This window comes from Spermophilus citellus, assembly GCF_964194105.1.
Source record: "Spermophilus citellus genome assembly, chromosome: 16".
Classification (NCBI taxonomy): domain Eukaryota; kingdom Metazoa; phylum Chordata; class Mammalia; order Rodentia; family Sciuridae; genus Spermophilus; species Spermophilus citellus.
The window spans coordinates 9351842-9367103 of NC_138196.1; the positions used below are offsets into that span (position 1 = coordinate 9351842).

The 15262-nt window shown below is 32.2% G+C and overlaps 1 protein-coding gene across 1 annotated transcript in view; it reads right to left on the bottom strand.

The window, feature by feature from the left end:
* LOC308635076 (A-kinase anchor protein 9-like) overlaps positions 1–15262 on the bottom strand; it is a 114551-nt gene that overhangs the window by 61441 nt on the left and 37848 nt on the right. Inside the window, exons 11-16 of the mRNA XM_081269332.1 lie at positions 6774–6885; positions 5501–5593; positions 4388–4744; positions 2471–2695; positions 1280–1420; positions 706–809 (exon numbers count right to left, since the gene is read on the bottom strand). Of these exons, the coding sequence (XP_081125458.1) occupies positions 706–809; positions 1280–1420; positions 2471–2695; positions 4388–4744; positions 5501–5593; positions 6774–6885 (1032 nt within the window). The remainder of the gene's footprint in view (positions 1–705; positions 810–1279; positions 1421–2470; positions 2696–4387; positions 4745–5500; positions 5594–6773; positions 6886–15262) is intronic.

The window sequence follows — 15262 nt, forward strand, 5'->3', positions numbered from 1 at the left end:
ATTTTAAAAATTATTTCCATTTGAACAAAATAAATTTTAGATACTGTGCTTAATATTAATGTGGGATAATTATAGTATAGTTTTGTATATTTTAATATTAACACCTACAAAATGAAGGTAAGGAACGTTTTGTTAACATTGGGTCATTAATTTATTACTTTATAAAACTAGGATATGTATTAAAAGTTCTCACCTGTTATGCCATGAAAGCATGAAAGAAAACTAAATGTTGAATATTTACATATGCAGTAATTTTTTTTTCTCAACATAAACAAACCAGAGAATAGCTTACACTGAATCCATGCCCATACACTGAAGGAGGAACAAAGAAATAAAGCTCACAGGTAGAACTGTTTTTTTGTTTTTTAGGTTACAAAACAGCATTAAGAAGAATAAAATTAATCAAGAAAGGTTTGATGTCAAAACAATTCTAAACATTTAAAGTCAAGTTTATGATCAAAAATTTTTATTACATAAAAAGATTTAAAAATTTGTAATTTAATGTCTAAAAATTGATAATCTTTTATATATTATACATATACGGACATGTTTCATACATAGAAATATATGACACGTTTCATACACAAGATATTATTTTTAAGAAAATACACATGTACAAGATAAAAATAAGGATGAATAAAGTTTATTACATTTGAACAACCATTTTAATTGACTTTGCACTGAAAAAATACACATTTTGTATACCTTTCACTGGACAGACTATCAGGAGGTACATCTTCAGGTTTTCTGTCCATTTCCTTTTCTTTCAACGTCTGTTCCTCAACTTCCCTTTGGTTTTCATTTTCATTCTGTTTAAGTTTGTGCAACGGCAGAGAGGACAAGACAGAAAGAAAACCTGTCATCTTAGAAACAGCATATCATTCTTCTATACTGGTATGATGTGAAACAGAAAGTGCTTGAAGTAATATTTAACTACAATTTATCAAGAGATCAGCATTATCAAAAAAGGATAAAACATTCAAGTGTAGAGATGAAAAATGTTTTAATGGCTTCAAACTAATACACTCTATATAGTGTGACAATAAGGGTTGTCAGGTTGCTCCTTGGTAGAACAACAGTTTCTCCTACAGCAATGCCAGATTCAAATTATCTTAAACAGAAAGCAAGGCATTTTGACTCCACCTACCTTACATCTAAGTGATCACCAATATGTTAAACTTAGTAACTATAAAAATATGTTTCCCACCAACAATAAAGACAAACAAATCCTACTGCATTGTTGATCTACTGTTCCTAAATGCACCAAAGTCAATACTACCTGTGTTTGCATACTGCTGCTGCGCAGCTCACAACACAGCTTCTCTCTTCCAGCTAAAGACAGCTGCTTTAGTGCTTCCAACTCCTCTAAAAGCACCCTTTCTCTTTCTGAAACCAGGTTTTCGTTATTTAATGAGGATCTCTAAATAAGAAAAAAGGTCATGGAAGAATATTGATTGTGATAGAGGTAAAAAGCAGAAACATCAAGCAGATTTCTTTTAACCCCTTGGGACCAAGAGACCTTGGTTCTACCTTATGATTCATATTTCATTATTAGGGATTAAAAGCACATATGAAGTTCAATACAAAATTTGCAACTTTAGAAAAAAAGTTATTTAAACTTAAATATTCAGGAATTTGTATAGTTCGAGTAATATTTTCTCTGTCAATTTTTGCATTGAAATTTTAGAAGAATAAATTCACAAAATGCAATGAAGAAAAGCAAAACTGATTTTTCAAATGATATATTTTATTCTCAAATATCAATTTTCCTATTATTTTATATTTAAAAAATACACGTTGTTTTAGTTTTCAAAATTAAATTCAATAAATTTGTTTTCATAAGAACTTTCATGTAAATATTTCTTGCTTTTCTGCAATAATTTTGTGAATATATTTTATATAGCAGTTGACAAGAATATAGCTCCCAAATACCATGAAATATTTAAATTTAGAAAAGAATGTTATATAAATTTGAATTTTTCTAATCAACAAGAGATGTGTCCTTGGAGAGAGTTCTAGAAACAGATTACTTCAGAAGATTTCCATTCATGATTAAAAAGATAGATTAAAGATAGATAAAGATAAACCTTGGAGATGGTAATTGGTAGACTCATGGAACTATAAATGAACATGGAAAAAGTGAATGACACAGCAGCTGTATACTCAAGTAAGTATAATATTTCCAAAACTCTCAAAGTGCTTTAGCTATGTATGGTCAATAGAATTTTAAAATTTATATTGTAGTCACATTTCCAGTGCCTGAAAGGCAGTTAAATAAAATGATAATGCACATTATACCAGTTGAGTTAAGTGTGCCTAACAAGGTCTAAAGTTGATCCCAGGAACTTCCTGATGTTAAGTATTTGTAATTTATTTGTATCTAGGAAAAATAATTTTGACTTAAAAAAAAAGCCACATAAAAAATACCATTATTTCAATTGAGGAGAAAAAAGACTCTAAAGTTCCATACCTGGGCTAACTGTCTATTAAGTCTCTTAATCTCTTCTTGTAGCTGCTCCTGTTCCTCTCGATGTCGCTCCATGTGTCTCATGTGTGCCTGCCTCAACAGTTCTGTGGCCTGTTGATGTTCTTCATACTGTCGTACAAGTTCTTGCCTCATATCTTCCAACTGTTCTTCATTTGACATCATTTGTCTAGAAGCATCCATGCTTGATGCCAACATCTTACCATGAATCTTTGATAGGAAAAAACACAAGCAAAAAACTCAATCATAACAATTTTGTGGCAATTAGTCAGCATTGATATTTTAACTGAACATGAAAACAATTCTATTAACAACATAAAGCATCTGAGTTTTAGTTTTATTATTAAACAAAAGCATAAATCACTTTTTTAAAAAATTATTTTTTAGTTGTAGATGAACATAATACCTTTATTCATTTATTTTATGTGGTGCTGAGGATCGAACCTAGTGCCTCACCCATGCAAGGCAAGTGCTCTACCACTGAGCCACAATTCCAGCCCATAAATCACTTTTTTTAAAAAAGTATTTTTCTTACTTATAATTCCAAAACAACATGAAGTTAATTTATTACCACCATATATGTTATTTTCCAAAAGGAAACAGCTACTTATCAGATAGTTTAGCTAAAATCTAATTCTAACAGAGAAAAACAAAATACTCAAGATTCTTTATCCACCCCCTCCAACCCCCACCCCCTCCACTTTTTTTTTCCGCCCATACTAGAGATTGATCCCAGGGCCTCACACATGCTGGGCAAGTGCTCTACCACCAAGCTACATCTCCAGCCCCTTCTCCTAATAAAGTTATAACTCCTGATATTTTATAATGGGGAAATAATATAAACAACAACAACAAAATATATATATATATATATATATATATATATATATATATATATATATATATAAAGTTTATAGGGCCAGGGTTGTGCGCCTCAGTGGTAGAGCACTTGCCAAGCATGCATGAGGCACTGGGTTCAATCCCGGGAACCACATAAAAATAAACAAATAAAATAAAGGTATTGTGTCCATATACAACTAGAAAAATATTTTTAAAAATTAAGTTCACAAAATAAAAGAATTTCGCCTATTTAATTTTTATTCATTGGTCATCACAGTATTATAGAAAACTGCTTATTCAGAGAAAAATTATAATAAATTTTATTTGGAAATAAATACTTTACATTTATGAGTTTCTCACTCATGACAAGTCAATAGGTTCTATGAATACTCCAATCCCTTAAGATACTAATTAAAATCATTCTGCCTTGAACAGCTACAGCTAAATTAGTTTTCATAAACATTTCACAAGTTTTGCATTACATAAAAAGCTGACAGTTTTATTTGAATACTCCTCTGAACAAGATATATCTATCGTGAACACATAAAATAAATTTGAAATTCAGATAATTTTAAAAGAAGTAGAATTTATTGTTTTCTGATAAAGGCTGCAATTAGTTGGGGTAACAGATCCTCAACTAACAAGAAAAAAGAATTAGTATATAGATAATAAGATACTTTGAATTGTCTTCTTGAATTCGTAGCAATTTCCTTTTATGTTATTACATTTAATTGAGCAAATCTTTTGGCCACAGGTATTACCTAGTTATAATATAATTAACCTTCAATTAGTTTAAATAAAATTAACACAGGTATAATTTACAATGAGAACTTAACATGTACTATGTCCATAAGACAACCAAGAATACTATGACCTGACTTATTTTATACTTCACACCAATATTGTTTCACTTAATCAAATACCTTATAATTAATAAAACACATTAAAGTCAAGACTGGACTTCATACTTTCATTCTCTATTAATCAGCATTATTGCTACTGTTTTAAACTGAAGATATTTTTATAAGTTTTTCTTTTTTATATTCAAAGAAGCATACTTACAGATTCGCTAACTATAAATGTTTTGTCTTTGGAAAACATTTCTTCTGAAATAGTTAGTTGGTGGACCTCTGATTCTACTATATCATCAAGATGATCACTGTTTGGTAACAGAACTTCTCCATCTTCTCCTAACTCTTTACTAAGTGGCTTAAATTCTTCTTTAAATTTCATGTCCAATGCATCAGAGGTCTGAAGATCAATTTGATCCTGAGATAATTTCATTTCATTAAAATAATGTTTTTCATTTTGCTGACAGAAAGTAAGTGCTTGTTTTGATGACATAGTATTTTCTTTTCCCTTTGATAGTCTAGATAGTTCAGTTTGGTGAGCAAATGCAACGCTCATTGACACAATGACCTAAAGAAATCAATCAATCAAACAAAAAGGATTAGATTTATAAATACCAGCTGGATTTAAAAAGTGGGTCATTATTCAAAATTATATGAATTAGAAAAAAGCCTGGCCTCATAGTTTTAAAAACAAAAATAAATCCTCTGATAAAGTGATACAGAGATAGGCTATTTTTCAATAAATTTAACATCAAAGTGTTTTACTGCCTGCCTTTTAAAATAAAACAAGCAAAATTTTTCTAACTATAACATCAATAAATGCTCAGTACAAAAATAAAAAAAAATAAAAGTCTTTATAATTCTTCCTTCCAAAAAAATTTACTTGGCCATGAGTGATAATGTTCCGTGACAATCCTCCATCAGTATCTGTAGTTATTATCTAACATTACAATAATTTATCAGGGTAATACAACCACTTTTTCTCTTCATAACTTTTCCCTCATTTTTAGAATGCCAAACTCCTTCACAAGGTAACTATTTACAATGTAACACATATATAAAAACTTGTGGCATTCTGAAAAATTGTAATTACTATTCTATATCAAGAAAAAAATGTTCTTCTCAATGAAAAGCACCGCAAAACATTCTATGAAGCAGCAATTATAGTTGATGCTGTTATACAACTGTTTGGTGGACTATATATGAAACTTACAAATAAAAACAAAGTACATACCATCAATAAAATCTATGCTTTTTTTTGACAGTTCAAAGATCAAGAAAATCTATAAACCAAGAAAATCTTCCAGATAAACTATAAACTTACCTTAGCTATTTCTTCTTCTAATCTTTCTTGGTATTGTTTTTCCAACAATTTAACCATATTTGTTTCTTGTTTCATTCCACATTCATTAGAAAACTAAATTAAAGGGTGAAATATGACAATTTACATTGATTTTATACCATTAATTTTAAGGATGTACTCATTATTCCAAAAATATCACTATTTTTGGACACTTTCAAATAAAAATAAATTTCAGTTATCTTTAACTAAAAATATTAATCTAATAATCCTACGAAATAATTACACTTATTATAAACTTAAAGATGCAAAGAGAGAAATATATTTACATATCTGTAATTATTAGCATAAATTCTAGGGTGGGTTAAGGATACTTAAATATAATTAATAAGACATATATATATATATATATATATATATATATATATATATATATATATAAATGTATATTTATTTTAAGTAAAATGTTAACAAGTGGCTATGTTTGATAATGAAATTATGAGCAAATTTTCTTCTTGGTATTTATTAAAAGAACACAATTTTCCACATACAAATTATTTTTATTAAAAAAATAAATCTGCTTTTAGAAATGTAGATATACTGTCAACATGAAAGTATTTGTTTATTTACAAATTATTTGAATTTCATCCAACAGACATTTAATAAGGGATGAGTGTGGCTCATATCTCTTCTTAATATCCAGAATGAGAAAGGGCAATAGGCAGTGATTTTAATTTTTACTAGAATTTAGAATTATTGAGTGAAGATGAAGATGCAGTTGGGGGTTTGAAAAAAGTTTTGAATAATACAATGTTGAGGAGAGGCAGAGAGTGGTTCAGTGGCAAGCACAGTAAAAAAAAGGGCTTTTCTATCATTACTTCTGTTGGAAGATGGCCTGATCCATTATTCCAGCCCTAGCACCTTGGATTTTAGGGAATCCTATACACCATTCTGAAGATACCCTCTGCTTCCATAAGAGGAAGAAAAGACTATGTTGGCCATGGTACTGAAGATGATTTATTACACAGTTCATAAAGAAATGTTACAAAGAAAAAATTTAAACTGTAACAAGGAAGGAAAATTCTCAAATTTAACTTTCTCTGTGTTTTTCCTATGCTATGAAAATATTTCTATAGACATTCTGAATCTTTTGCATAAGGTATTATCCTCATGCTTTATGCTTAATCTTAGCCAAATATTTACTACATAATTACAAAACTGAAGACATAAAACTGATAGTAAGAAAAAAGTATCAGTGTACATAACTGTTTAAAAATGAAGATTAAAAATAACATACCTCTATTGCATGATCAATATTCTTTTTTAGACAACTTCCAGGATGTACTACTGATTTCTGTACATCAGATTCTTTAATTACCACTGAATCAACAGAGAAGCTAAATATAAATGAAAAAGTATAAAAAAATTAGTGTTATGTGTTTTATCCAAAGTTTCTACCATGCATAATGTGTACTGAGGCAGTGGGGAGACAAAAATGATAGTTCCCCCAGGGTTACAAGTATTGTAACTTAAAACATTTTTGACTAAGTTTTCCATTTAAAAGTAACAATGAATATTATGTCATTTAATGAATTTCAGTATAAATGTATGATAAAAAATTTATTATGTAAAAAAACATTTTTAATAAGTCTTTTAAAAATAATATCTTAGATATGCTTATATAGCAACAGTGTACATAATATAATATACTATATACACTGATACTACACACTACTTATATACCTAAGATATATGATACATATTATTCATATTACATGGATATCTAAATTACACAGACACAAAACATATAATAATATAGAATAGATTATATTGGATTAAATATATTAAAAGAGCCAGGTACAGTGGTGCGTGCTTGCAACTCCAGAAATTTGGGAGGTTGAGGCAGGAGGATCAAAAATTCAGGACGAGCCTTAGCAATTTAGTGAGACTCTCTTTCAAAATAAAAAAAAAAAAAGGTTGGAAATGCAGGAAGATGGCTGAATAAAGTATTTGCTTCCCTGACAGATCTGTGGAGTGAACCAAGGAAAGCAGAAAGGCCACTTTTCAACAAGATGGGTAGGTGAATAGTCCAGAACTAGGAAGGACTTAACTGGAATTTAATACTGGATACTCAAAACAGATCATGGACTCAAGAGATCTTGTATAATAAAATAAGGGGGAAAGATCCCCAGCTCCACAGCTGTAAAATAGCTGGAAGTACAAACCAGAATAATCCCTATATGAATGTAGTAAAGCAATAAAGGAACTAAAGGAACCCCCATGAAAACGGAGGTGTTTTGCGGTATGGAGAGCTTAAGAGCTCAGAGATACTGCTCAAAAAACAAAAAACAAACAAACAAACAAACAAACAAACAAAGTAAAAACCTCAGTAAGCTGTGCTGCACAGCATCTGTGTACAGGAGGGAAGCCACCAGCTTTCTTGGCGGCATGCATGAAGGACAGCAGAAAGAACCATTGCGAAGCAGTGGCTGGGGGGCCTGCAGCTAGGTGAGTCAATTATTGGCAGACCAAAGTCTGGCCCCCAAAATGTGCAAGGCAAACCTATGCTGTGTGATACAGAGTGTTCCAAAGTGAGAAAATCAAGCATGGAGGGATATTTACACAGGAGAATACTGATCAAGGAAACCCACCTGGCTTTCCCCTCCCCATCCAATCAGCTGCTTGCAGTACTGGATGGAAGAGAAGTGCCTGACTGTGAATTTGAAAGGACAGGCAAAGGAGAGATCAAGTTTGGAGACCAAATGATGACCAGGGTTCATGGGGTCTGCAGGCAAAGTAGTGGGCTAAGAACAGATTCCTACATCACATGTGTAGAACCTAAAGGAGGTTCCCAAGGTGCGGTCTTCCAATGTGGACAGACAATTGCTGAGCCTTGGAGGTGTGATGACTTAAAATCTTCAGACCAATAGGCACGCAGTGAAGAGATTGGAACGTACCTAAGCCTACACCTTGGCTCTAGTAGTTCCGCTTCCAGGACTAACCCTCTCACCCTAGCAACCCTAACTACCCTGAGGGTGGAGCTAGCATCAAACTCCAGACAACATACCTAACTGCTCAGAAGAGAAGCTGAGAAACTTTTGAACTGCAATGGAAAAAAGTGTTCAACTTTTCATCGAGATTCCTTTTTTTTCTTCTCTCACATGTCTACCATTTTTGAAACCAAGTATTTTTCATGGATCAGTTTACTGAGGACTGGGATATCTGAATACTACATTACAGTTTTGTTGTTTCTTATTTTCTTTTAAAAAATTTTTTACTATATATATATATATTTATTTATTTATTTTTCCCTCTCATTTATCTGTCTCCTTGGATTCTCTTTCTCACTTTTCTCTTGCTAACACCCAACCTCTATTAAGTCCTCCCTTCATTCTTCCTATAATTTTTTAACTTCTATCTTTTCTGATCCTTCCTCATAAACATCACACCCTACATGACTTTTGTTCTCTCTTTGTCCACCAATGGAAACTGTAAACTTTTTTGCAAACTTACTGTTTATGTTGCAGACAATAATTGAACACATCATTTCAGTTTAATGGAACAAAACTGTGGATGCCTTAATAGGAGCTATTTGGTTTAAGGCTGTATATTGTTTGTATTGGGTGCAGTTATTATTTGTCTCTTCCTTAAAGGCGAGGTACTAGAAATCTTCAGGGACACTATGAATCTACAGGGTAGAAACTGTACTGCCTGAAATCCACACTGCTAGAAGGGCAGACATAAGAACAACATGAGAAAACAATGGAACAAAGTGGCCCAAACAAACCAAGATGATCCAATAATTAAACCCATAGACAACACAGTAAAAGAAATGTAGAAAAGGAGTTTAGAAAGTACATATTAGACTGACCTGGTACATAAAGAATGATATAGGGAATAAAATCAGAGATAAATTTGAGGAGGTAAAAGATCATTGCAGAGGCAGAGATTCTCAGAAAATGACAACAACAACAACAACCCCAGAAATCTTCAAAATGAAAAATCAATAAACCAATTAAAAATTCAATGGAAAGTATTATCAATAGACTACACCATTTGGAAGATAGAACCTCGGGCAATGAAGACAAAATATATAATTTTGAAAATAAAGTTGACTACACAGGGAAGATGGTAAGAAACCATGAACAGACCTTCCAAGAATGATGAAATAACAAGAAAAGACCAAATTAAGATTTATCGGGATAGGTGAAGGCATAGAGATACAAACCAAAGGAATGCCCATTTTTTCAATGAAATAATATGAATAAATTTCCAAAATCTGAAGAATGAAATGGAAAATCAAATACAAGAGGACCTCAAATGTACAAGATCACAACAGACCCACATCAAGACACATCATAAAGAAAAAGGTCAATTATAGAAAATAAGGATTGAATTTTAACGGCTATGAGAGAAAAAATATCAGATTATATAGAGAGGGAAACTAATTAGGATCTCAGGTGATTTTTCAACCCAGACCCTCAAAGCCAGGAGGTCCTAGAATAATATATACCTAGTTCTGCAAGAAGATGGATGCCAACCAAGAATTCTATATCTAACAAAATAAAACTTCAGATTTAAAGATGAAATAAAAACCTTCCATAATAAACAAAAGTTAAAAGAATTCACAACTAGAAAAACTGTGCTATAAAACATTATCAACAAAGTATTCCATGAAGATGGAAAAAAAAAGTCAAAATCAGCAAAGGAAGGAGCCATACAAAAGGAATAATCAATCAAAGGAGAAATTAATTCAAAGTAAAAAGTAGAAATAAACTAAAATGACTGGGAACACAAATCATATCTCAAAAATAACCTTGAATGTTAATGGTCTAAACTAATAAACCCAAAAGACATAGATTGGCAGATTGGATTAAAAAAACAAAACCCCAAAATCTGTTGTCTCCCAGAGACTCACCTCATAAGCAAAGACATCCACAGAGTGAAAATGAAAGGACGGGAAAAAAACGTATCACTCACATGGATTGAGTAAACAAGCAGGGGTTTCTATCCCCATGTCAGATAAAGTGTACTTCAAGCCAAAAGTTAATCAGAAGGGACAAAGAAGACATTTCATACTGCTTAAGGGAATTATACATCAACAAGACATAATACGTTAAATATTTATGCCCCAAACAATGGAGCATCTACATATATCAAACAAACCCTCCCTCAATTTCAAGAATTAAATAGACCATAATACAATAATACTGAGTGACTTTAACAAACCTTTCTCACTACTGGATAAATAGTCAAACAAAAACTAAACAAAAAAAACTATAGAACTTAATAATATAATCAATAATTTATACTTAACAGACATATAAAGAGTATTACATCCATCAACGAATACATGTTCTTCTCAGCAGCACACAGACCCTTCTCTAAAATAGATGATATATCTTATGCCACAAAGCAACAATTATGAAATAAAAAAGGAGATAATACCCTGCATTCTATCAGATCATAATGGAATGAAATTAGAAATCATTGATACAATAAAAAATAAAAACTACTCCAACACCTAGAGACTAAATAATACGCTATTGACTAACCAATGGATAGAAGAAGAAATCAGGGATGAAATTTTTAAAATACCAGAGATAAATGAGAACTGATACAACTTAACAAAATATCTGGGACACTATTTAAGCTAAATTCATTAAAAGAATGGAAACTCAATGAGCAAATGACCTAACATAAGATCTCAAAGCCCTAGAAAAGAAAAACAAATCAACACCAAAAGCAGTAGAAGACAGGAAATAATTAAAATCAGAGCTGAAATAAATGAAATTGAAATAAATGGAACAATTAAAAAATTAACAAAACAAAAAGTTGGCTCTTTGAAAAAATAAATAAAATTGATAAACTCAATTGTGCTAATGAAGACAGAAAACTCAAATCACTAAAATTCATAGTCACAAAAATATTACAACAGATACTGTTGAAATACAGTAGAGAATCAGAAGCTATTTTGAAAATTTATACTCCAATAAAAATGAAAATTTTAAAGACATCAACAAATTTCTAGAGACAAATGAGCTACCCAAATGGAATTAGGAGGACATACACAATTTAAACAGATCAATTTCAAGCAATAAAATAGAAGAAGCCATCAAAAGCCAACCATTTAAGTAATGCCCAGGACGAAACAGATTCTTAACCAGTTCTACAAGACCTTTGATGAATTAACACCAATAAGCCTCAAACTATTTCATGAAACAGAAAAGGAGGGAACTCTTCCAAACTCATTCTATGAAGCTAGTATCACCTGATATCAAAATCAGACAAAAACACATTAAGGAAAGATAACTTCAGACCAATATCCCTAATGAACATAGATGCAAAAATTCTGTATACAATTCTGGCAACTCGCATATAAAAACATTAAAAATATAGTTGTTATGGTTTGGTTGTGAGGTATCCCCCAAAAGTTCACATAAGACAATGCAAGAAGATTCAGAGGAGAAATGACTAACCCAATCAGTGAATTAATCCCCTGATAGGAATTAAATGAAGTGGTAGGGTATGGAGTATACATTTTTTATCTGGAGAGTGGAGTCTCTGTATGGAGTATATATTTTGTATCTGCAGAGTGGAGTCGTCTCTGTCTCTCTGTTTCCTGATCACTATGTGAGCTCCTTCCCTCTGCCACACTCTTCTTCCAGATGTTCTGCCTTACCTCAAAGCCCAAGGGATGGAGCTGGCCTTCTATGGACTAAGGTGTCTAAACACCATGAGCCCTCAAATAACACCATGAGCCCTTTTCCTCTCCTAAAATTGTTCTGGTCAGATCCTTTAGTAACAGAAATAAAAAAAAGCTGACTAAAACAATAGTGCACCATATTCAAGTGGGATTCAAGGTTGGTTCAACATACAGAAATAAATAAATGTAATTCACCACATTAATAGACTTCAAGAAGAATCATATGATCATTTCAATAGGAGCACAAAAAGCATTTGACAAAATAAAGCACCCTTTCATGTTTAAAACACTAGAAAAACTAGGGATAATAGAAACATATCTCAACACTGTAAAAGCTACACATGCTAAACCCAAGACCAAAATCATTCTAAATGGAGAAAAACTGAAGGCATTCCATCTAAGAACTCTAGTAAGACAAGAAAACCCTCTTTTTACCACTTTTATTCAATATAATCCTGGAAACTAGCCAGGGCAAGTAGACAGAAGAAATAAATTAAAGGGATACGAATAGAAAAAGAACTCAAATTATTACTATTTGCCGACAATATGATTCTATATTTAGAAGACCTAAAAAATCCACCAGAAAACTTCTAGAATTAATGAATGAAATTCAGCAAAGCAGCAGGACATAAAATTAACAACCATACATCAAATGCATGATACAACAAATCAGTGATAAAGCCACTGAAAAAGAAACTAGGAAAACTACCCCATTCACACTATAGTCAAAAAATAAAACAGAATATTTGGAATCAATCTAACAAAAGAGGTGAAAGACCTCTAGAGTGAAAACCACAGAACACTAAAGAAAAAAATTGAAGACCTTAGAAGATGAAAATATCTCCCATGTTCTTGGATAGGCAGAATTAACATTGTCAAAATGGCCATACTACCAAAAGCATTATATAGATTTAATGAAATTCCTATTAAAATTCCAATGACATTCTTTGTAGAACTAGAAAAAGCAATCATGAAATTCATTTGGAAAAAAGAGACCCAGAATAGCCAAAGCAATCCTTAGCAAGAAAAGTGAAGCAAGAGGCATCATGATACCAGAACTTAAATTATACTACAAAGCCATAACAACAACAACAACAACAACAAAAATGGGATGACACTGGCACCAAAACTGACACATAGACCAATGATACAGAATAGAAGACACAGAGACAAACCCATATAAATACAGTTATCTCATACTAGACAAAGGTGCCAAAAATACTCACTGGAGAAAAGATAGCCTAAAAATGGTGCTGGAAAAACTGAAAATCCACATGAAGCAAAATGAAATTAAACCTCTATCTCTAATCTTGCACAAAACTCAATTCAAAGTGGATCAAGGATTTAGGCACTAGAACAGAGACCATGCACTTAACAGAAGAAAAAGTAGGTCCAAACTCTACCATCTCAGCTTAGGAACTGACTTCCTTAACAAGACTTCTAGAGCACAAGAACTATAAGCAAGAATCAATAAAAATATTCAAACTAAAATGGTTCTTCACATCAAACAATCAATAACATGAAGAGAGAGCCTACAGAATGGGAGAAAACCTTTACCACATACACCCCAGAGCATTAATCTCCAGGATATATAAAAAAACTCAAGAAACTTAACACCAGGGGCTAGGGTTGTGGTTCAGTGGTACAGCGCTTGCCTGGCATGTGCGAGGGACCTAGGGTTTGATTCTCAGCACCACATATAAATAAATTTAAAAAATAAAGGTTCGACAACTAAAAAAAAATAAATAAAAAACAATAAAAACACCAGAAAAACAAACCAATCAATAAATGGGCTAAGGAACTGAACAGACACTTCACAGAAGACATACAATCGATCAACAAATATGTGAAAATACGTTCAACATCTCTAGCAATTAGAGAAATGCAAATCAAAACTACAACGAGATTCCATCTCACTCCAGTTAGAATGGCAACTATCAAGAATATGAGCAACAGGCCTAGGGACATAGCTCAGTTGGTAGAGTGCTTGCCTCGAATGCACAAGGCCCTAGTTCAATACTCAGCACCACAAAAAAAAAAAAAAAGAAAGAAAAAATATGCAACAATAAATGTTGGCAAGCATGTGGGGGTAAAGATACACTCATACATTGCTGGTGGGACTGCAAATTGGTGCAACTACTATAGAAAGCAGCATGGAGATTCCTAAGAAAACTTGGGATGGAACCACCATTTGACCCAGTTATCCCACTCCTAGGTTTATACTCAAAGGACTTTAAATCAGCATAATACAGTGATGCAGCCACATCATGTTTATAGCAGCTAAATTAACAATAGCTAAACTAGGGAACCAACCCAGGTGTCCTTCAACAGATGAATGGATAAAGAAAGTGTGATATATATCTCCCCAATGGAGTATTACTCAGCCTTAAAGAAGAATGAAATTATGGCATTTGGTGGCAAATGGATGGACCTGGAGAATATCATGCTAAGCTAAATAAGCCAATCCCAAAGAACCAAAGGCTGAATATTTTGTCTGATATGTGGATATTAATTCACAATGGGGTGGGGGGGATAGGGAAGAATAAACATACTTTGGATTAGACAACAGGCAATGAGGGGAGGGGAAGGGTTATGAGGGAAGAAAGGATAGTAGAATGAATCAGATATTATTACCCTAGGTGCATATATGATTACATCATATATTCTACATCATGTACAACCAAAGAATGAGAAGTTATACTTCATTTATGTATGATGTCAAAATGCATCCTACTGTCTTAGATAACTAGTTAGAAGAAAAAAAATTGCTAGAACTAAAAAAAATAATTAGTTATTGAAACTACATATATAGAAATAATAGTTCATTAAATTTGATTTGTCTAACATTACCCAACTGGTATGTGGTAGATCTGAACATGAGTTATTTTAAATAAAAACAGTAGTTCTGAAAAAAAAGAAGAGGGGTGAGGATGTGACTTGGTGATTAAGAGCCCCTGAATTCAATCCCTGATACAATACACACACACACACACACACACACACACACACACGTGTGTGTGTGCGCGCGCGCATGTATGTATGTATATAAAGATATATCTAAGATATATTACTGAGTTTAA